The 22,561-nt window shown below is 39.7% G+C and overlaps 2 protein-coding genes across 20 annotated transcripts in view; one reads left to right on the forward strand and one right to left on the reverse strand.

Moving 5' to 3' along the window:
• CASK (calcium/calmodulin dependent serine protein kinase) overlaps positions 1-22,561 on the reverse strand; it is a 358,135-nt gene that overhangs the window by 157,692 nt on the left and 177,882 nt on the right. The gene's annotated exons all lie outside the window — the stretch shown is intronic.
• Positions 14,767-19,587, forward strand: GPR82 (G protein-coupled receptor 82). Its single transcript, XM_045471872.1, has 3 exons — positions 14,767-14,878; positions 17,724-17,783; positions 17,917-19,587. Exon 3 carries the CDS (start codon positions 17,951-17,953, stop codon positions 18,959-18,961), a length of 1,011 nt encoding a protein of 336 aa, XP_045327828.1. The 5' UTR covers positions 14,767-14,878; positions 17,724-17,783; positions 17,917-17,950; the 3' UTR covers positions 18,962-19,587.

The raw sequence follows: 22,561 nt of genomic DNA on the forward strand, positions 1-22,561 counted from the left end.
GTGCATAAGCTTATAACAGATTTTGTTTATTGATAGAAGTTTCACTAATAATATGCCTTATAGTAAACTGAATCCTGAGAAGGTTTGTAAATTTTTAGAAAAACATGCTACTGGCTTACCAAATTTAAGGCTATTTATTATATATAATCTTTTATTTCTTACTGAGCATTAGTGTTTGCAAGCAGGAAGCACTTGTCCCTACCTCCCCCAACCCAAGGTTTAGCTCTAGAAGCATACAGAAAAAGGAAATTCTGAGGTATATACATATCCTCACCCTGCAAAAGATATTCAGAACAAGTTTCTAAATAGCATCTCACATATGCAAAACTAAACAAGGGCAAACTTAACTGCCTGGCTGCCACACTGAGGCCTAAATGCTGAGTATTGCTATTCATTTTGGAAAAGTATTCCGTGCAGAGCTGGGTTTGATGATGGTTGAATTTCTAAGATCAGGTCAACAGAAAAAGGAAATTTTGTTCAAGTACAGAAGGCTTTATTTTCAACTTCTTTTAAAATGGATTCTTCAGTCCTGCTGATATAAAAGTAGAACTAAGATAATTACAACTCTGTGAAGCAAAGCCTTACTGAAAGTTACCCGCAAGAGCAAAACAACATGAAATAGAGTTCTCTCCAAAGGCAACCTGGATTTTGCAGAAACATGTTAACAGGCTATTTTTTAGGTTTTTGAAATATGAATGGAAACTTATTTGGCCAGATATTAAAATGCATTCATGTCGTTCAATAAGAAGAGCACCATGCAGCAGGTCCAAGGGTATGCTTATCAGTGGAACAGAATCCACATCTCTAAGCAGACCCTTGATGATACAGGAGTAGATTATATGACATAATTAATGGTTCTCACAAGAGAAGGGGCAGGGATAATCAGAGGGCGGCCAAAGATTCTGGTATTCAAGATGCGCTAGAATTGTCCAAAGTGGGGTTAAGAGGATTTCTGGAAAGCTTCCTGAGTGACTGTGATACACTTTCCTCCCTCAGGGAGAACCACTGCAAATAAAGGAAACATCACGAAGGGCACAGGGGAAGGAAGGGATGGGTTAATAAATAGTGCTGTGCTTATTTAAAATCAAAAGTCAGTTTACAGCCTCGCCTCATTCCACACCAAAAACTGTAAGTCGATTAGACTGTCAGATGTAAATAATGAAATCAATAAAAGATTTAAAAATATGTAAGTGACTAACTCATCTGTGGATGGGAAAGAACCTTCTATTAACAAAATGAGAAATAACTAAAGGGAAAATGCACACTTACTATTTTTTTTGATCAAACGCCACAAACTAATATAAAAGCAAAAGCACAAAGTGGGAGAAATACTCACAACAGATGATGACATCTACTTAGGAGAGCCTCTTATGTCAGGCACCAACAGACAACATAACTTGCAAAGAAACTTCTATTTTTGATCAGAAGAAAGCATTCAAAACTCAGAATGTACCCTGAACTATCAACTAAGATAGAAACGAAGGCACACTCTCACGTTGGATGATGCAATGTCTTTTTTCATGGCTACATGGCCCAGTTGAGAACACACACCAGTAAATGGCTGTTGCAGTGCCTCAATGCAGTCTGGTTTGCAGATGAAGATATGAGGGGGCTGGCTGGCTGGTGGTAACAACAGATTCAGAGCTGGAAAGGAAGTGCTAGGTTTGTCCTAAACTTCTGCGATGCCTCTTATTTCCCCCCTCTCAAGTTCACATGCAAGAAAATGAGAAGCAAAGTAAGACATGTTTATGTGCCCTCTACTATGCTAAGTGCTGGACACACATTATCATCTTATCTCTACCGCAGTCATGTAAGTAAAACGGTCTTTGACATATGACGGGATGTTAGTTAGTAGACTTCTAACTCCATAGACATGGTCTCTGCTAAGACAATGCTTTTTGTTTTCATTTCATTCTGCCCAAGCACAATGGCTAACTACTGAGATGTCTTAAACAAACCAACCATAAACTGGCAACATGTATTTGGGGCAAATAATTCTGTTTATCACTCATCAGAACTGTGTGATGTCAAAAGCCAAAATCTTAAAGACTGGTTTTCTAGCTATGGCACATTTGCACACTCTGTGAAAGCTCTGCCTGAAACATGGACAATAATCTAGTAAAAAAGCATAAAGTTTGGGGAAAATAATCAAATTTTAGACCATCTCACCCTTACTAATTTTGCTGCTGCTTAAGAGTGCATGAAGAACTATCATAACATGAGATTTGAAAAATGCTTTTTGTTTTGTTTTTTAAGTAGGCTTCACGCCCAGCACGGAACCCAAAACAGGGTTTGAACTCATGACCTTGAGAGATCAAGACCTGAGCTGAGATCAAGAGTTGGCCACTTACCCGACTGAGCCACCCAAACATCCTGGATAAAGGTTTCTAATTGTGTTTTGAATACAGGTGTGGCTGATGCATAGAATCTCTTTTTGCTTTAGTAAGTCATACAATTATTTCAGGATTAACAGTTAAGTGCTACGGTTATATTCTGGCTTGATCATTCCATGTATCATTTTTTTTTTTTTTTTTTTTTAGTTCTAAAACATTTCAAACATACAAAAAAAACATAACAAGCAGCAAGCAGCCATCACCCAAATTTAACAGATGTTGACACTTGTCCTATTTCTTAACTGTTCTCTTGTACCCATACATAACCCCAAAAGCTAGCTTCACTAAAGCTCATCTTGAGGTAGCCTCTTTCCTGAAGTTACAACGTATCATTCTGATGTGTATCTGTATACTTTTGTCACATAGGCATGTATAACAATAAGCATTAGATTTGTTATTAAACTTTATACAAATAGTATGTTATCACTACACCTCTTTGTAACTTTTTCACTCAATTTATGTTTGTTGATACATGTAGGCCTCATTTATTCATTTCACTGATACACAGTATTTTACTGTGGGAACAAACAATAGTTCAGTTCAATTCTCCATTTTACCTAACAGTGGGCCCTTAGGTGGTTTCCACTTTTTCGCTATGAGAAACCAGGGTTAAGTGAAGTCTTTTATATGCTCTGTGCACAAGTGTGGAATTTCTCTATGGTTCACACCTAGAAGTAGAAATGCTTGGTTGTAAGGGTATGCACATCCTCAATTTATCTCTGTTGTGACAAACGCTCTCCAAAGGTATTTTACCAATTTGTATACCTCTCCCACCACTAGCAAGATATGAGTTCTTGTTTCCCAATACTTAGTTTTGTCAGATTTACTAACTTTTGTCCGTCTGGTAGGTGTGAATGGTATCTCCCTGTGGTTTTAATTCGTGCTTGCCTGATTACAAATGAAATGGAACATCATCTCATGCTTCCCCCCATTCAGGTTTCTTCTTGGGTAAATGGCCTGGTTCATGTCTATGCCTCTCCCCTTTTACCCCTTAGTTAGTTGCTTATCTTTTACTCTTTTCTTTCAAATTGTTGAAATACCTCTTTACATATTCTGGATACTAATCTTTTGTTGTTTACGTGGGTTGTAAATCACTTGTATCTGCATGGGCCTTACCTTGTCCTTTGTTTATGGTTTCTTTTGCCAGACATCACAAAGTTAAGATGTTTTTCTCTTTTGCTTTAAAGAAACTTGCTAATAAAAAATCTAGATGAACCCTGGCCCTTTGATATACATCTCTCAAAAACCATGCTAAGGAATTTGCAGAGGAAATTATAATTAGCCTGGCATTACAGTCATAAACAGAGTCCAAATGAGGCACCCTGAGAACACAGAAATCTTTTCTGAGAGTTAAACTACAAAATGCAAACATCTGAGCATAGATATGCAAATGATTTGAAAGCCTAGAAAGTCTCCTAGGCCAGGGAGTGACCTTTAAATGTATTAACATAGAAGATGTTGGTTCTGACCATCCAAACAGAGTCCCAGAGAAGAGTCTTGAACAATGGAGCAGTATCATCATCCCATCAGTAAGGCCCTGGCAGGGATGATGGTGGGGCTGGATCCAATAGGTCTTCTTGGCCCAGTGACATTAAACAGTAATAAATAATAGAACCGAGAGTCACTGTAACAGCCAGGTTAGAAAGTTGGCTGTTGCAGCCAGACTGCCCTAGTTCAATTTCTGGCTCCACCACTTACTGTGCAACCTTGGGCAAACTCTCTTTCTTCTACTGAGAAAACAAGGAGTACCTAACTCATAGTGTTGTCATGAGGACTGAGTGAGTTAATAAATCTACCTGGTCAGGAGGAAACATTCAATATGTCATCCAAATACTCAAATGGCCAGAAGCTGAAGGTGAACATCATAACTCGGAAGGTATACAGTGGAAGCTGATCTGGATCAAATGAGGTGGGGGGAAGAAACTCACAAAGGGTAATCACTTAACTTCAGATTTCATTAATAACAGCAACGTCGAGGACAAGAGTGGCAACAGACTGGTATTGCGCTAGTCAGAACCATACTCTGAATGTTGAACAAATAGAAGAGGACAGTGAGGGCACCTTGCAGGATCCCAGAAAACCAGGTGAACGAATGAGATTATGTTGCCTTAAAGCAGAAGACTAAAGGAAAGATGTTAGAGCGACAACATGCGTGTGTAGCTTCAGGGAGCAAGCTGAAAGAGGATTAGTGAAGGATGGGATTTGTAAGCAGCGTGTTTCTCCAGATTGTAAGACAGGGTTTTCTAATAATTACAGATCTCACAAAGAATAGAAAGCCAGTGAGTTATTTGTTAGTAGAAGTGTTTCAATATAGTTTGGATCCCCAGCAGGCTGGGAAGGTAGCAGAGAATTTTAAGTATTTAATGAAGTTTGGATTAGATGTTCTTCAGATCCCCTTATTTAAAACAAAATTTTTAATGTTTATTATTTATTTTAAGAGAGAGAGAGAGCAGGGGAGGAACACAGAGAGAGGGAGACGCAGAATCGGAAGCAGGCTCCAGGCTCAGAGCTGTCAGCACCGAGCCCAACGTGGGGCTCGAACTCACGAACCGCGAGATCATGACCTGAGCCGAAGTCGGCACTTAACTAACTAAGCCACCCAGGCATCCCTAGATCCCTTTAATAGAAGTTTTGGGTCTTACAGAACATTAACTGCCTGCGTGGCAAGCAGGGGCCACCTGCGATCTAGCTGTGCCATATGTGCCACTACAGTAACGTCGTTGGGGCTACTCAGATGTGTGCATGTTGTCGGGGGGGGGGGGCAGGGGAGGGTCGGGAGGCTGCTTGATGTACGGTCAATGCTCCCCAAGCAGTTTCCCTCAATCTTCTTTTGTGGTGAATTTGACCTAGGTCTCTTGCTCAGCACGTAGTAGGCATTTCTATTGCTAGATAAACCGTTTAAACTCTAAAGTGAGTTGGTGTATTCTAGGAACTTTGAGACCTTTTTTTTTCAATATATGAAATTTATTGTCAAATTGGATTCCATACAACACCCAGTGCTCATCCCAAAAGATGCCCTCTTCAATGCTCATCACTCACCCTCCCCTCCCTCCCACCCCCCAACAAGCCTCAGTTTGTTCTCAGTTTTTAAGAGACCTTTATGTTACGTGCTTAGGTTTCTCTGCTTTCTTATTGACCCTTGGTTTTGTTTGGTAATCCGAGTGGCCCAACAGGTTACCACACTGCATTCTGAAGTGGGGACAAGGCATCTTTCCTATAAACCTACGTGGCTTCCTAGCATGAACTTGGGTGGGAATGATAATCACTCTAATCAGTTATATTTTCAAATTTTATCTAATGGCAAACTTCTGGACCAAAAGATTTTAATGACTTCTGTTAATACTGCTGGCAATGCTACTCTAGCCCCTTTCCTGTTATAGACATTTCCTTTCTACAGTTCCTGCCTCTTCTCGTGTTCTCTAAGACTTTCTAGTACCCCAATCCCCCACCTCTGCTTTGTTCCTTTCCTGCATACGGCAGCACCTCTTTCTCTTCCTCAATTCAGTTTTTGCTCTGTTTTCCTACTTTGTCTTTAAACTGCCTTCCTCACAACTTAGTGCCATCTTCTTTTTTGTGTGTTCCCTGATCTGTCACAGAAGCAGAAATGCTTCAGGTCTGCGTGGAAATTGTTTGGTACTCAAAAGAAAAACATTGTTTCCTCTATATCAAAAACAACTTTCAGCTGGTTGCAAAGGGAACTGATGAGGTTTGCATGCATGTTCATATTCAGTTCCCCTTTGTGGCCAGCGAGTCTTGAAAAACACTGGAACACACAGGGTCAGCTCCTATGGGGCCTGATTACACGGTTCCAAATATATGGGGCAACGAGTGAGAGGAATCAGCTAAGTAACTAAATGTGGGTCTCCTGGTCTGACAGTCTCCATAAGTAGAGACTACAATCCAGCATGGTAGGTGGGTGGGTCGGTGGGGCGGCAGGGTGGGAGGAAGCTACCATAGGGGAGAGTTACACTTATCCATCTTTCCACACCCTTTTGGGCTTCGGTATTGGAAAGGGTGATGAATTTATCCAGCTTTCAGGATCACACTAGTGAGAATGGGCTTTTATTTTAGTTTTACTGAAAAGCTGGATTAATATTCTGGAATCAGGAAAGGGATAAGAAGTACACAAGAAACAGCATGGATTCATGATACTTTTGATGTACTTTTCAATATAAGAAACAATCAAAACAAAATGACAGCTCCAAGACCAAAGTGGGACACAGCGGGCACCCTCTTTGCAAAGTAAACTCAACTTTTCTTTTTGAAATATTGCCCAAGAAACCATGGACTCTGAGGTAATAATGTATTAATCCCCAGAGAAAGAGCCAACGCAAACACACTTTTGGGGAAAAAATACAAAAATCAAGACAAAACGTTACAATAGCAAGCACATTTAAAAAAATGCAGTAGCTTGAAAACAGTAGATTAAAATTCCCTGCAGCTCCTCCCATTTAGAGGTGGAGTCTTTGCCCACCTCTTGAATCTGGGCAGCTATTGTGACTTGCTTTGACCAATAAAATGTGGTGGATGTTGCAGGACATCTGAGCAAAACCTTAAGATGCCTTGCAGCGTCTAGTTTTGTCCTCTTGGAAGCCTGAGACCATCACATTATAAATAAACCCAGTGGAAAGATCACACAGAGAGAGATGCTCAGTGTGCATGGCCATCCCAGCTGAGGCTCTGGACACGTGAGTGAGGTCATCGTGGACCATCCAGTCTCAAATGACTAAGAGGCTACAGAACTACAGGAATGACCCCAGGTGAGACTGACAGAAGAACTGCCCAGCTGAGCCCAGAACAAATTGCAGAACTGAAGAGGGAACTTATGGTTGTCATAAGCTGTCAAGTCTGGGGGTGGCTTGGTATGCAGCAATGAAGACATGGTGCATATAAAATAGAAATAGAAAAGTATCTGTCCTGTTTCTAATGAGGTGACAATAGATACAGTAAGTAATTTCGTTAACAAAAGAGGCAATGCCTTGAGTTATTTTACTTGAAAGCTGTGTCCGTGACGAAGACGGAGATAGCTATTTTCCAAACTACTGTAGGCTGGGGAGGTTACTGAAGATTTAGTAGCAAACCATGTGTCCTCAGACATACAAACAAGCATATGTACCCCCTGATGCAGAGAACTGAAAAGCAAGCCACCTGGTTAAGGGGTGTCTTAGATGAAAAGATCTGCAGAGTTTGTTAAGCCCACGGGAGGAAGGACTACAGGGGAGGAGAAGAGTGACTTCACCTATGCCTTCTTCATTAGGTGAAATATGCTTTAAGTTACATTTATTAATAGACATGTTTTCACTATAAGCCTTTCAGTAGTACTTATTTTTATTTTTTTATTTATTTTGAGAGAGAGAGAGAGAGAGAGAGAGAGAGAGAGAGAGAGGCAGCAAGTGAGGGAGGGGCAGAGAGAAAGGGAGAGAGAGAATGCCAAGCAGGCTCCGCACTGTCAATGCAGAGCCTGATGAGGGGCCTGGACCCATGAACCGTGAGATCATGTCCTGAACCGACGTCGGATGCTTAACCAATGGAACCACCCATGCACCTAGCATTTCAATATTTTTTAACTTTTAAAACTATGTCCATAAGTTGCTAGGATTAAGAAAAAAAAAAAAAGCTAAATAAAACTAGATGATTACAACTTTCACATACTAAAATGTCAGACTCTTTTTACTACCAGAATAATTGTAGTTGTGAATGTTCTACAAAGGTGACTCTTGTGATAATCACTGCTACAAAACCAAAAAGTCCTCACAGGATGTACCCTATTAAAGGCAGATAAGTGGTAATGGGTTTTCATCTTAAGGACAGAAATCTCTGTCCATACAATTACTTATACTCTATCACATTTAAAGTGCTGTTCAGCTAGTCAAATAAAGTTTGAAGTTTATCATGTTGTTAGAACTTAAAAAAACTAAACTTTTAAATTGTTTTACATTTCTAGCTGGAAAATAGAGCAATATGGGCAGCTCATGTTTCAGCCTTTAATTACAAGAGAGGTTTAACTAGGGCTGGTAATACATTGCCCTCTGCTGGCCAAAGCACTGCCAACGAAATGAGTTACAGACTTGTGCATGAACATTTAACCTTGTGTTTTTTGTTTGTTTGTTTTTCCAATTTTCACTACTGGTATTTCTGGAGGTATGGCACTCAACAGAACTTATGTTTCCCGGCTTCAACACTCTATTTGTTGGTTTACTAAAACAATACATTTTAGGCTGGTTTTTGATGGAGGACAGGGAAGAAGAGAAAACATGGTAATATCAGAAGCTATGCCAACACATAGCACAGTTGGAGAATTATCTCAACACCAAGACTTGTTTAGAGTGATGCCTTGAAATGACTACTTCAAGTCTAATATATCTGCGTCCATCAAAATATTATCAAGATGCATCCATCAATGTAAGAACTGATTTGGGCAAGGATCATCAGTGAATGCTAAAATCAACTAAGTGAAAGGGAAACAATACATTCACAGAGGCTCAAAATAGGACCTTCAGATTACTTACCTATTACAAAGGGGGAAAATGTATCTTTATAATGGGGAGTTGGCAGGAGTTAATAAATTTCCAGATTGAAAACTGCAAACAGATATACAAGTGCAACACGTTTTTGGGTCACTGGGGATACCTGGTCACCTTATCGAAGACAATAAACCAGATTCTGGTGGCAGCTAAGAATATGGGCTCTGAAGTCACACTGCCTGCGTCCAAATCGAAGCCCTACGCTATAGCTGTTATATTAATATCAGGAAGTTATTTATCTTCTATGGGCCTAAATCTCCTCATCTAGAAAATGGTAGTAATAATAGTATCTATCTCAGAGATATTTTAACAATTGAATGAATATATATAAAAAGCACTTTGGTGGCTGCCATTTATTACTGTAGGTTTTCTGGAGGTAAGACCTCAAGTGCCCAACTATACCTTGCCTTCCCCTCACATCTCTCTTCTTGCCCCTTGAATATGGACAAGAAGTGATGGGGAGCAGGGGACTTCACTTCAAGACAACTGTATCTAGAAATTCAGAAGAAATGATTGGTAATAAAGTGGCCAGGAAACCCTAGTCCTGGGAAGAAAGGGACAGTGGTGAGAGTTCTGCCTTTTTAATTCCCCAAATCTCCCTGCAATACAAGTTACTGTTTCCCAGGGCGTAGGTGTGGGTATGTGTTTTGTACCTGCGGCAATCTGATGGCCTAAATTATTTTTAGAATTCTATCATCAAATGTTTCCTTTTCAGGAATTTTTCTATCTACTTTTGGCTTTTCAAAGAGCCTTAAAAAAAAAAAAAAAGTACGGCAGGCTCAGAAGCATGTGAATTAACCTTAAGTCACTCAAAGATGTTGAAATTCAAAATGTGACTGCCCTCAAAAATACTTTTTGCCTCATCTAATCTGATGCTGAAGTTTCTTCCCTTCCCTGAACCTGATTTGCCATCTACTTTCCGATTGCCACCTCTGAGGTCATTCCTTTTTTTTTTCTAATTTTTTAATGTTTTTATTTATTTCTGAGAGAGCGAGAAAGAGAAAGAACAGAGTGCAAGCAAGGGAGGGGCAGAGAGAGAGGGGGAGACACAGAATCTGAAACAGGCTTCAGACTGTCAGCACAGAGCCCGATGCGGCGCTCGAACTCACAAACTGTGAGATCATGACCTGAGCTGAAGTCAGATGCTTAACCGACTGCGCCACCCAGGTGCCCCTAGGTCTAATTCTTAGGACTGCCACCGAGACTGCTACAGTGTTTCCGTGGTGTGCCTTTCTAGAAGACCATGTCTAGCCACTGCATGCAAACCTACAATGAAAAGGCAAAAGCCAAATATAATGAACCTTTGATTAGTAGGTCCATTTATGTTTTGTCATTGGACCCTTCTTACAAAGCTCATCACTTTTCTGTGCGGTTATCAACTTCCCAACTCCAGACCGTAATTTCTGCTGTTTTTAAAGTTGTTCTTGAGGGAAATACTCCCACAATTTGCTGAGAAATCAGCTCCTCAAAGTAGAGACTCTTTACACCCTGATTAAGGGTGGGCCGGCCGCAAGAACAGCTGCTCGCTGTAGCAGTGGGGGCCGGCGAACAGCACCCTGGAGATGCGGCTGTGGCCAGACACCACATCCTGAAGGGAGCAGGGGGCTCAGCAAGCCTTGAACAAACCACAGCTTTGAGTAACAGGTCTGTGCTGCACTCCTCCTAGAGGTAACCACTGGCTTGGGTGTGCACTGAACTGGATAAGAGGCTTCCACCGCCCCCCTTTGGGAGAACTACTTATCTTTTGAACATGATGTTCTAACACAGACTACGTAAGTTAGGCCTACCTTCTCTTCCTGCACACCAGCCTCCTGTTGCTTGAACTCCTGATGCCAGAAAGAGTACTCAAAAAAAGGCTAACTAAAGCCAGTTTAGACCCTAGCCTAAAATAAGTGTCTGGCTGAAACACAGAGGTTCAGGTATGAGTGAGCTGTCTGGTGTCCTCTGGGTTCTGGCTCTGAGGGGAATTGGTAAGGGACCCTAATCCTGATCCCTCTAATCCATGTGAGTCTGGAAAAGTCTCACGCACCGTTGCTTTATATAGCTCACCATGGGTTGTCAAAATCAATTACCACATGCTTGCCCTCTGAACCATTCTTGCCGAACGACTCTCCACACGAATTCTGGGGTGAAACATTCACTTGATACACGAATATGTCGAAAGCAGGAAACTTAGCACAAGGCAGGGCTTATATTCTGGGGGAACTACTCTAATACCTCAAGAAGTAAATCATAAGGGTCAGAGCACAACATCTAGGAGATCAGTGTTTGGCAAATGATGTAGGAAGTGATTAGAAGTGCTGGACAAGAGTATTTGCACTTGGAGTACAGAAGCACAACTTTGAAGAGGGATGAATGGGAAAGATGAATGAGAACCAAAGAAAACTCCTGGTGGCCTGAATGAGAAAAGTCCAAGGGGCCACTTTTACAGAGCACTTGTAATCCCTAAAATTTCTGCCTGACAAGTCATGTTTTTGTGATTTTAGTATTCTCTAATATTTACGTTTTCCTACCAATTGCAGTATTTCTTAGAAAAGCAGAAATTTTAAAAGTCCTTATGTTTCCATTAAGGAATTCAAAATCACCTCAATCAAAAAGAATTTATACTGTTATTAATGGCTAAAAATTAGCTTGAAGTCCAAAGTTTGCAAAGACTAAAAAATAGGACTTGATTTCTTCCATAGTCAATTCTGCTACCTTAGAGCCTAGAATAGGAAACCCTGTCTGAACAAAGTTAAAAGTATTCAAAACTATGGGGTGGCTGGGTGGCTCAGGTGGTTAAGTGTCCAACTCTTGTTTTTTTTTTTTTTTTTAATGTTATTTATTTATTTTTGAGAGAGCACAATCGGGGGAGGGGCGGGGAGACACACGGAGACACACACACACACACACACACACACACACACACACTCTAAAGCAGGCTCCAGGCTCCAAGCTGTCAGCACAGAACCCGAAGTGGGGCTCAAACCCACAAACCGTGAGATCATGACCTGGGCTGAAGTCAGACGCTTAACCGACTGAGCCACCCAGGCGCCCCAAGGGTCTGACTCTTGATTTCGGCTCAGGTCATGACCTCATGCTTCGTGAGTTCGAACCTGGCGTTGGGCTCCATGCTGACAGTGTGGAGCCTGTTTGGGATTCTCTCTCTGCCCCTGTCCTCCCAACCCTCAAAATAAACAAACAAACATAAAAAAATATCTTTAGAAAGTATTCAAAACTTGACCTCAGTTTACTTACCCATAAGTAACACCAGGTACAACTGACCCCCAAGACAGACCAGTAATTCCTGCTTTCTAAGGGAAAGGATGAGATTGGAGAAAAAAAAAAAAAGTCACGTGCTTTCAAGTTAATTTACTAGTTGTGTCACCTTGGGCATGCTATTTAACATATTATTTACCTCTTTGAGACCCAGTTTCCTCACATATAAAATGGGACCTCTGCCACTCATTGCTAGAGCTCTCCTATGTAAACTACTCTGCCCAGTACCTAGCACAGAAATGTTGCTTAGTACGTGTTCTCTTTCCTTCTAGCTCCTTTGGCCTTTCAGAACCATTATGATTCATTGTTTTCTCCTTTTGCTAACTTGTAGAGCATTTAAAGTCTGTATCACACATCACATATTAATCTCAATTCTTGGCTTGCTTGTTCAATCACTCTTGAATTTCCACACACCACTAGAAACGAAGTAGGAACTCCAATAAATATTCATTAAAAGAAATGCGCTGTTTAATACAGAGCACTAAAAATCAAGACAGGAAGAAATGGCAAAACGTACATCCATCCAGGCATTCTTGCTCAATAAATGATCAGTTGCCTGACAATTATTTTAATAAGTTGACTCTTCCCTGGTCCAATGGTTGACTGACATCCTGTGGTAGCCAGCTTCCAAGATGGCTCCCAATGATCATCACCTCCTGCTAATTACCTCTTCACACTGAATCACTGCTGGCTCTGTGGGACCAACACAATACTGCAGAAGTGACAATGTTGATTTCAGAGATAGATTAAAAAAAAAAAAAAACATTGCATCTATGGTCTTCTTTTCTCCAATCACTTGCTGGGTGTGTGTGTGTGTGTGTGTGTGTGTGTGTGTGTGTGTGTAAGCCAGCCACCAAGTAGTGAGGACAGATGGCTACGTGATGTCATGCAACTTATGTGACCTTTTCTGAGGTTGTTTTCCTCACCTTTAAATTAAATATATTTCATACTACTTATTTCACAGGGTATTGTGAAGATTGAATACAATATGTAAAACACAGACCAGAATGCCTGGCACATAATAAGCTTTCATGCGATGTGGCTAATACTGGTGGTGGTAGTGGAAGCTATAGGAATTGACTGGATGTGAGATGTGAAGGAAAGAGGGGAATCGAGGATGATTCCTAGGTTTTTCGCTTGAATAACTGAGGAGGTGATGGTACCATTTACTGAGTTTGGGGACAATGAAGGAAAGGCTGTGGAGAGCAAGGACATTTTCTTTTTCTTGGACTAAAGGTGCTTAAGCCTCAAAGTGGTAATATTAAAATTCTCTCTCAATTGCTTATAAACACAGCATTCCACTTCCATTCTTTCTTCTCTAAATTACTTCAAACTATTTTTTGTTGTTCTAAGTAATTCCTTCCTGGAACATGAAAAGTTGTTGAAGTAAAAATGATAGGAATTCCAGAGTCCAAATTACTGTGCAGTCAATGGCCATATAATTCTGGATGAGTCACTGTTCGTAATGAAGTGAGGGCAAGCATTACAAAGAACAGCAGCAGGACAAAATCCACTCAGGTAGTTCTCACTTTTGTTTTAGAGAGCACAATTTGCAAACATTAGGGAGGATTTGTGCAATCAACATGAAATAAGATATGCATTGGGGGTTATGAGAAATGGCAAGGTACTTCTATTAATTCTGAGTGAAGATTTACCGATAACTGAAGTGCTCAGGCTTGACGAAATTACATTTCTGTTCCCATTCTCAGACTCCCAGTGGTTTCACTGACACAAGGAAGGGTAAATGTGTGATGCAAGTCTGGTGCGCACTTAGCTTGCATTTAGTTACTAGTCCACAGACTCATTAATAACCATCTTCTTTATAAAACTGGTTTCACCATTCTTTACATCATAATAGAACTACTCATTTTATCCAAGGAATATTTGGTCTTCGGATTCTGGCACTTTCCAGGATTCTCCAAATCCATTAAGAAATGCTCCAAACAATGTATACTACTTTGAATCTGAATGGAGGACCACACGGGGAAATTCAAAGTACAATGGAGAGGTTCACTTGGTAACCAAGCTGGGATCCAAACCCCTGGGCGCAGTCTGTACTCACAGTGCACTGCTCCCACCCTCAACTCTTTATCCTTAAAACAAAGGATTTTTCCCAAAGATGATCATGAAGTTCTGTTCTGGTTATATGATAATTTGATTCTAGTAAGCTGCTATGGGTAAGAAAAGTCTGGGTTTTCTTTCCCTTTATTCTTGGTAAAGATGAATTGCAAATGAACCATCCGCAGGAGATTTTACAGACAGGTTTGTACCAGTATTTTCTTGGGTTATTATGAAGCGGTTCCTTCTACCACTGTGATGTATAAAACTAGCTATGGGGGACTAAACCTTTGAACTTAATTAACATCAGCCAAGCATGCTAATAAAGCTACTTGAGGTAAAACTGGTTCACGAAATAATCATAAGGAAGTACAATATATATATTGTCCACCAAACTTCCTCCCACTACAGAAATAGAGAAATGAGGTTTTTTCAGAGGTAGTTGCTACATTTACCATAACTATTGAATTTCTTCAATACTGTTTAATTTCCTTTTTTCCCCCCTACTATAGTATGTGTCATGCAAGAATCTATTCACACTGACTAGACTTGAAAGATACCGGGTGGTCAGAGAATTTTCAGTCTGGAATTTAGCATCCCTGTCCTGAACAGCAGAGCCTGGGCTGGTGTAAACGACTCATACAGGTAAGACTGATCACTTAACTTCTAGCTTAAAAGTTTACTCTACAAAAACTCTAATAGGACTAAAATGTTTACATTTTGAAAACTGATCATTACTGTCTTTTTACCTCCTTTCTGTTTGGAAGTGTTTGCTAAGTGTGAAATAGAAAAGCAAAGGCAACAGTAATAGATAGCAGCAGACACCGTATGAGGCGGTTTAGTTTGCAAAAAGGGAATACAGAAGCACTATTACCTTTTTGGATTTTAATATATAGTGCATTATCTGCACATGGCTGGGGGGTAGGGTTCTTTTTTAATATCATTACAAAAGGAAGCTTCATTTCTCACATAAAAATCTACTTGGATCAAATAAGTTTTTCTTAGGAAATAAACTGGCTTATTTCACTTTCTATTTGACTAATTTTTAAATCAGTCAAGTTACAGGTTAGGCTTTACATATTTACAACTGGTAATACACTAACTGCAACCAGATTCTATTTTTCTGTTTTAATGTTTATTTATTTTTGAGAGAGAGACAGACAGACACACAGAATAAGAAGCCGGCTCCAGGCTCTGAGCTGTTAACACAGAGCCCAATGTGGGGCTTGAACCCACGAACCATGAGATCATGACCTGAGCTGAACTCAGAAGCTTAATCAACTGAGCCACCCAGACACCCCTGCAACCCAATTCTAATTTGCTAGGCTGTCCTGGACTCAGATATAAACTCACACTGAACCATATGGACTGTTTTCTCAATAAAAATTGCAAAGAAATAAAATGATAGACAGTGGTAGACATTAATTAAGGGTCTCAGTATTGAACCTAGAGACACTGTACAGCCCTCAAGCTTTCAAGCCCTTGCGTGGGGATTGCTTAGCTGAAAAAATTATTTAAAAATTATAATAACGTATTTGGAAGAAAACTCTATTTTTTTTTAAAAGATTTTATTTGTAAGTAATCTCTATACCCAATGTGGAGCTCGAACTCACAGTCCCAAGCATCAAAAGTTGCGAGCTCCACCAACCGGGCGCCCAGGTGCCTTCCCTTCCCTATTTCTGTAATCCAAGATGCAAATATTAAAAAGTGTGCCTCTGAAGAGGGGTAGAGAGTGAAATAGCTCTAAGGGGCTGTGGGCATATAAGAAGGTGGTGCATGGCATCTCAGAAGGCAGATGCATGGGAACGTTTTTGTGTTTATCAAGACAGGATGTAATTTAAAAAAAGATTGAGAATCCCCACTCTAGATTTTTATAAAAGAGAATGTGGTACCTAGAAAGCTATGGTGATAAAAACAGAAATGTGGTACATTCTGAATATAGCTCATGATTCTTATCTCACCAGAATCCAATAACTTGTTATTCCCACCTGAAAGGAATAAAGGATGAAAATAATAATGAAAAAGAGTTTGTGTGTGACTCTTCAACACTTCGTGTGTACCAATTGATGCAAGAAAGATTTAAAAATAAGACATAGGGGCCCCTGTCTGGCTCAGTTAGAAGAGCGTGTGACTCTTGATCTCAGGGTCATGAGTTTGAGCCCCACGTTGGGTGTAGAGCTTACTAAAAACTTAAACAAACTTAAAAAAATTAAAATGAGACATAAAAAAAGCAAAATCCACGCCTGCATTTATGCTATGATTAAATTATCTTCTAAAAAATCATATTCTTTGAAAAACCAAGATACTAAATTATACACAAAGACACATGAGGGCACTCTAACCAACAAGCGTAGCAACTACAGTTTTGACATAGAATTTTAAAGATTTTTTAAAAAATTGAAGTATGGCAGTTTAGCATTAAACATTTAAAATAAGAAATTACCGGGGCGCCTGGGTGGTGCAGTCGGTTAAGCGTCCGACTTCAGCCAGGTCACGATCTCGCGGTCCAGGAGTTCGAGCCCCGCGTCAGGCTCTGGGCTGATGGCTCAGAGCCTGGAGCCTGTTTCCGATTCTGTGTCTCCCTCTCTCTCTGCCCCTCCCCCGTTCATGCTGTCTCTCTCTGTCCCAAAAATAAATAAACGTTGAAAAAAAATTTTTTAAATAAGAAATTACCGATGCCTTTTGGTAAAGACCCTGAAATTTTGGTGTCTATCCTTGGTCAACCGTACCTGCCTTCTGTTCAATCCAGGACCTTGTCGGAGTATTTGTGTAGAATTAAGTTTACTTCTTTTTTTTTTTTTTTTTTAACTTCAAAATTTTTATTTAAATTCTAGTTAGTTAACATTAGTGTAATATTGGTTTCAGGAGTAGAATTCAGTGATTCATCACTTACATACAACACCCAGTGCTCATCATAACAAGTGCCCTCCTTAAAGCCCATCACCCTGGGGTGCCTGGGTGGCTCAGACAATTAAGCATCCTATTCTTGATTTTCGGCTCAGGTCATGATCTCACAGTTCGTGAATTCAAGCCCCACCCACATCAGGCTCCATGCTGATGGTGTGGAGCCTGCTTGGGATCCTCTCTCTCTGCTCCCCACCCCCACCTCACTCATGCTTGTGCTCTCTCTCTCTCAAAAATAATAAACTTAAAACAAATACCATCACCCATTTAGCCCATCCCCCCCACAAGTTTACTTGTGAAATACGAACAGAGAGGATTCCAATAGTATTAGATTATAGATAGGTGCTTTAATCTAGCCATGAAAAGACACCATTTTGAAAAGCATGTACAATTTATGTACAATTAAGGTGATAATTAAAAATCATTCTTCTATTAATGTGGCCACAAAATATTTTTTGCAACTTTCCTTTGGCCAGTATGTAGTGCTTGCATGTGCCTTAAAATATTTTAATTACCTTTCTAGGCAGAAGCCAAAGAATGATAAATCTCAGGAATTTAACTATTTGTATCAAATTTTGGTTTTTAGACCAAGGCACTATCCAGAATCACCTCTTTTATTTCCAGTGGACAACTGTGATTAGAAAAGGTGAGAAAGCCTCTGTACTTTCCCTTTCCATCCAGTACATTTACATTACTATTTTATTTCATCCAATGCTTTGGAAAAACTATTCAAATACCATCTATAATTTTAATATTAAATGTCTGCAATTCTGTTCTAGCACCTGTGACAAAATTCAAGAAAATTTGCTATAAATGAATAACAACTCAACATGTATTCAACCATCCAGGATCTCTTCCATGGCTCTACCAATCATGTATACCTTCCTCTGCATCATTGGTCTCTTTGGAAATTCTCTCTCTCAATGGGTATTCCTAACAAAAATAGGCAAGAAGACATCGACGCACATCTACCTAGCACATCTTGTGACTGCGAACTTGCTTGTGTGTAGTGCCATGCCTTTCATGGGTATCTATTTCCTGAAAGGTTTTCAATGGGAATATCGATCTGTACGATGCACAGTGGTCAATTTTTTGGGTACTCTATCCATGCACGTGAGTATGTTTGTCAGTGTCTTAATTTTAAGTTGGATTGCCATAAGCCGCTATGCCACCTTAATGAAAAAGGATTCAGTCCAAGAGACCACTTCGTGCTATGAGAGAGTATTTTATGGCCACTTACTGAAAAAATTTCGCCAGCCCAACTTTGCTAGAAAACTGTGTGTTTACATATGGGGAGTTGTACTCGGCATAATTATTCCAGTTATCATATACTACTCAGTTGTAGAGGCTACAAAAGGAGAAGAGAACGTGTGCTATAATCGGCAGACAGAACTAGGCGCTGTGATCTCTCAGACCGCAGGTCTCATTGGAACCACATTTATTGGATTTTCATTTTTAGTTGTACTAACATCATACTACTCTTTTGTCAGCCATCTGAGAAAAATAAGGACCTGCACTTCCATTACGGAGAAAGATTTGACTTACAATTCTGTGAAAAGGCATCTTTTGGTCATCCAGGTTCTGCTAATAGTTTGCTTCCTTCCATATAGCATTTTTAAGCCCATTTTTTATGTTCTGCACCAGAGAGGGAACTGTCAGCAACTGAATTATTTAATCGAAATAAAAAACATCCTCACCTGTCTTGCATCAGCCAGAAGCAGCACAGACCCCATTATATTTCTTTTTTTAGATAAAACGTTCAAAAAGACACTATATAATCTCTTTACAAAATCTGATTCACCACATATACAACCCTATAGTTGACTTCTGACTAGAAAACACCAGCAAATAGAAAAGTGTTTGTGTGGCGATTTAGGGATACTGGGCTACATGATTAACAGGTCACAGCTTGATTGAGATAGCAGGCCCTAAGAAACCGTCTTTGGTTTTAGAAATAACCATAAAATTCACTTTCCAGCTCTACTAATACTGTAAGTTGAGATGTCAGAGACTTTCAGAGGCAAAAGTCAAGCATATTAAAAGGATCTCACTGCATATGAAAGCAAGAGACCATTTTCTCTTTCAACTCAACTGTGTATGCTTTTATTCAGAACAAAACATTTCATGACTGTAGGATAAAGCAGCAAATGGTTTATGACTTTTCTCCTTTCTAGTAGTGGCAATATAAGGGCCCATCTGGGCCTAGGGTTTTGTTGGTAACTTTAAAAATGAGTAAAAGAAAAAAAGTCAGTCAGAAATTTCCTCACCAAAGTCCTATCTAGATGTATGAATAGTAGAGTGTAAAAAGCCAAGGCTTTATAAATGCCCTATTTTGTATTGTCTGCTCATGTTACTGTGAGACCAATAATCATCGATTCCAGCATTTATTACGCCAGTGTTTTTATATATTTGGGTTAGGCTTGGTCGAAATAAAAGGCTAATACAATGTCATTATATGCCGATTTTCATCACATCTTGTAAATTTTCCTCTGTATTCAATATAAATAATGTGATTAATGACAAATAGTACCTGGCAAGTAGATATGCTCAATCAATTTTTGTGAAAATAAATGAATGAGTGATAAGGGCAGTATAACAGTATTGTTGTTGAGAGACTGGTCTCTGGAGTTAGAGTCCCTGGGTTTGATCCTAGCTGAACCTCTTCTCTTACTTAGCCAGACAATCCTCAGCAACTTACTTACCCTCTTAAAGTGTTAAGTTCTTCATTTGTAGAATGGAGAAATACTACGTAATTCATAGGTACTATTATTAAATCAGTTGATGTTACTATTACAAGTAGCTGTCATTTACTAAGCATTTGCTATGGGCCAGGCACTCTGCCTCTATGCTTTGCATGTATTTTAGTCATCACCACCATAAAGGATGCCAATTTGCTGATGAAAAAACTGAAATACATAGATAAGTCACCACAATTTTCTCCAATGTCTAAATAAATACTTAAACTGTAAGCATTTCTTGGTCATTTCTTTCTTCCGTGTAATCTCGTCAGGAAGATAAGTGATGGTGACTATATCCTGTGCTATGTAATGAAAAAACAATGTTTTAAATGTGTTTTATTTTCCCCAAAAGATTGTACGTGCCTTTCGAGCTGTAGTCTGCTTTCTCTTTCTACTCCCACGGTACTTGCATTGTCTGTTCACATAAAAACCAGACAAAAAGTTAAATGAAACTGAAGTTGAATAAATGTTCATGGTAACCTGTTACTTTGTTAGAGACTGCTTAAAGACCCATTTATTCTCTACCCAGTGATTTCTTCAGTGCTCAAAAAGAAGTTTAAAGTAAGTTCACGTAGCACTTCCAAGCCTTTAATCTCATAGCATGTTTTTTGTTCCTGAATTACAAATGTGAAACAGTACGCTGTACAGATTTCCCAAGAGCCATGTGTTCAAAGTCACTAGAGGTTTTTCTAACACATCTGAAAAATTTTCATTAAAAAAGAATCAAAAACAAACAGTAAATATTTCCCCTCTTTTTTAGTTCAATGCTTAACTGAGAGAAGAACATGTCCAGAAAAAAGTCTGAAGTAAATGCATGCTGGCTTCAAATATTTATAGTGTACATCTATTCTTTTACAGCAGCAATCTAATTTCCGGCTGATTAATTTGCAGAGACAAAGGTAGACCTGGGAACTCCAGGTGATTTCCCTAAGTGCTGGCTGTAAACAGAGGTGTCCGATCACTGCTATCATTTTTACATAAGTGATACAGCATTAAATCTCACTGCAGTTAGGAGTTTTAAATATATATACATCTCCTCTAAAAATCATTATTAAAAACATCACTTTGGGGCGCCTGGGTGGCTCAGTTGGTTAAGCATCCGGCTTCGGCTCAGGTCATGATCTCATGGTTCGTGAGTTCGAGCCCCATGCCAGGCTTACAGCTTGGAGTGTTGACCCTGCATCAGATTCTGTGTATCCCTCTCTCTTGGCCCCTCCCCCGCTCACACTCTGTCTCACGGTCTCTCAAAAATAAATAAACATAAAAAAATTTTTTTTAAAAATCACTTTACCTTGCCACGACTTAAGTAAAATAAAAAACATATTACCAAGGTAGAGTTTCCTACATTTAAAAAAGGCAGGAAAAGAGGTGTGCAATTTCTCCTTAAGTTACTCATTCTGATAGAAAACTCCCATTTTAGGGGCACTTGGTGGCTCAGGCAGTTCAGTGTCCAGCTTCGGCTCAGGTCATGATCTCACAGTTCATGAGTTCAAGCCCCGTGTCAGGCTCTGTGCTGACAGCTCAGAGCCTGGAGCCTGCTTCGGACTCTGTGTCTCTCTCTGTCTCTGCACCTCCCCTGCTCACACTGTGTGTCTCTCTCTCCTTCAAAAATAAATATTTAAAAAAACCTCCCATTTTATTTCTCTGTACTGAGATTACCATGTTTATCTTCAACACCACAGATACTTTCTTGAACAGGTAATTGTACATCATGTTGGATTTTTGTGTGTAATTGGCAAGCTGGCTATTCAATGTCATGGTTAATATTTTATATGAAATACTACTTTCTAAATTACTCTACCTTTAAAGTGTGCATTTCAGAAAAACAGTGTTCTAAAAATTTGTATTATTATAGCTGATATAGGATATCATGTTATATGTTAGGTTTTATTAGTTTCAGGTGCACAGCATAGTTATTTGATGATTCTGTACATCACTCAATGCTCATCACGATAAGTGTAGCTACCATCTGTCCCCATACAATGTTATTACAATGTTATTGACTATATCCCCTATGCTGTACTTTTCACCTCCATGACTAATTTGTTTTATAACTGGAAGTTCGTACTTCTTAACCCCCTTCACCTATTTCGCCCATCCCCTCACTCCCCTGCTGTCTGGAAACCACTGGTTTGAGAAAAACAATGTTTTTAGCATGTGAGTTAGTCAAACACAATTTCAGAAGCCCCAAATTTTGACTTCTTGGCCAGTGAGATTATACCTTAACTATAGAAGACAGGATTGACAAATGTCTATTTTCCCTTTTATCCTTTCCATATACTCACTCTTGTTGAGGCAGCTTCCAAACCATTAATTGGGAACACAAACCATTAAGACTAGACAAAGCAACCTTAAGGACAAACTATTCAACCTGGAAGAATTTCTACTTCCTGGGTAGAAGAGGAAGATGTCAATCTCCCATATTTGCTAAGGACTCTTCACAGCCTACCCCTGGCCTTGCAGTCTGCAGGGTGGAGGTTGTTAGAGACAAACGTGGGAAGACCAGCTGAAAGGAAATCTGGCTGTGGCAAACCACAAAGACACCATGGAGGGATACTGGTAATCTGGTAAGCATTTCAACCATGGACCTTCCTCTGACTGCCCCCAAGTTCCAACTGAATTGATATTAGTGGGAAGAATTACTACAACTAGAAAGGTGTTGTACCTGACAGAAAAAAAATGCTTG

This window comes from Leopardus geoffroyi, chromosome X (assembly GCF_018350155.1).
Source record: "Leopardus geoffroyi isolate Oge1 chromosome X, O.geoffroyi_Oge1_pat1.0, whole genome shotgun sequence".
Taxonomy (NCBI): Eukaryota; Metazoa; Chordata; class Mammalia; order Carnivora; family Felidae; genus Leopardus; species Leopardus geoffroyi.

Coding starts and splice junctions, on each gene's coding strand:
- GPR82 (XM_045471872.1), top strand. CDS start 17,951: ATGAATAACAACTCAACATGTATTCAACCATCCAGGATCTCTTCCATG.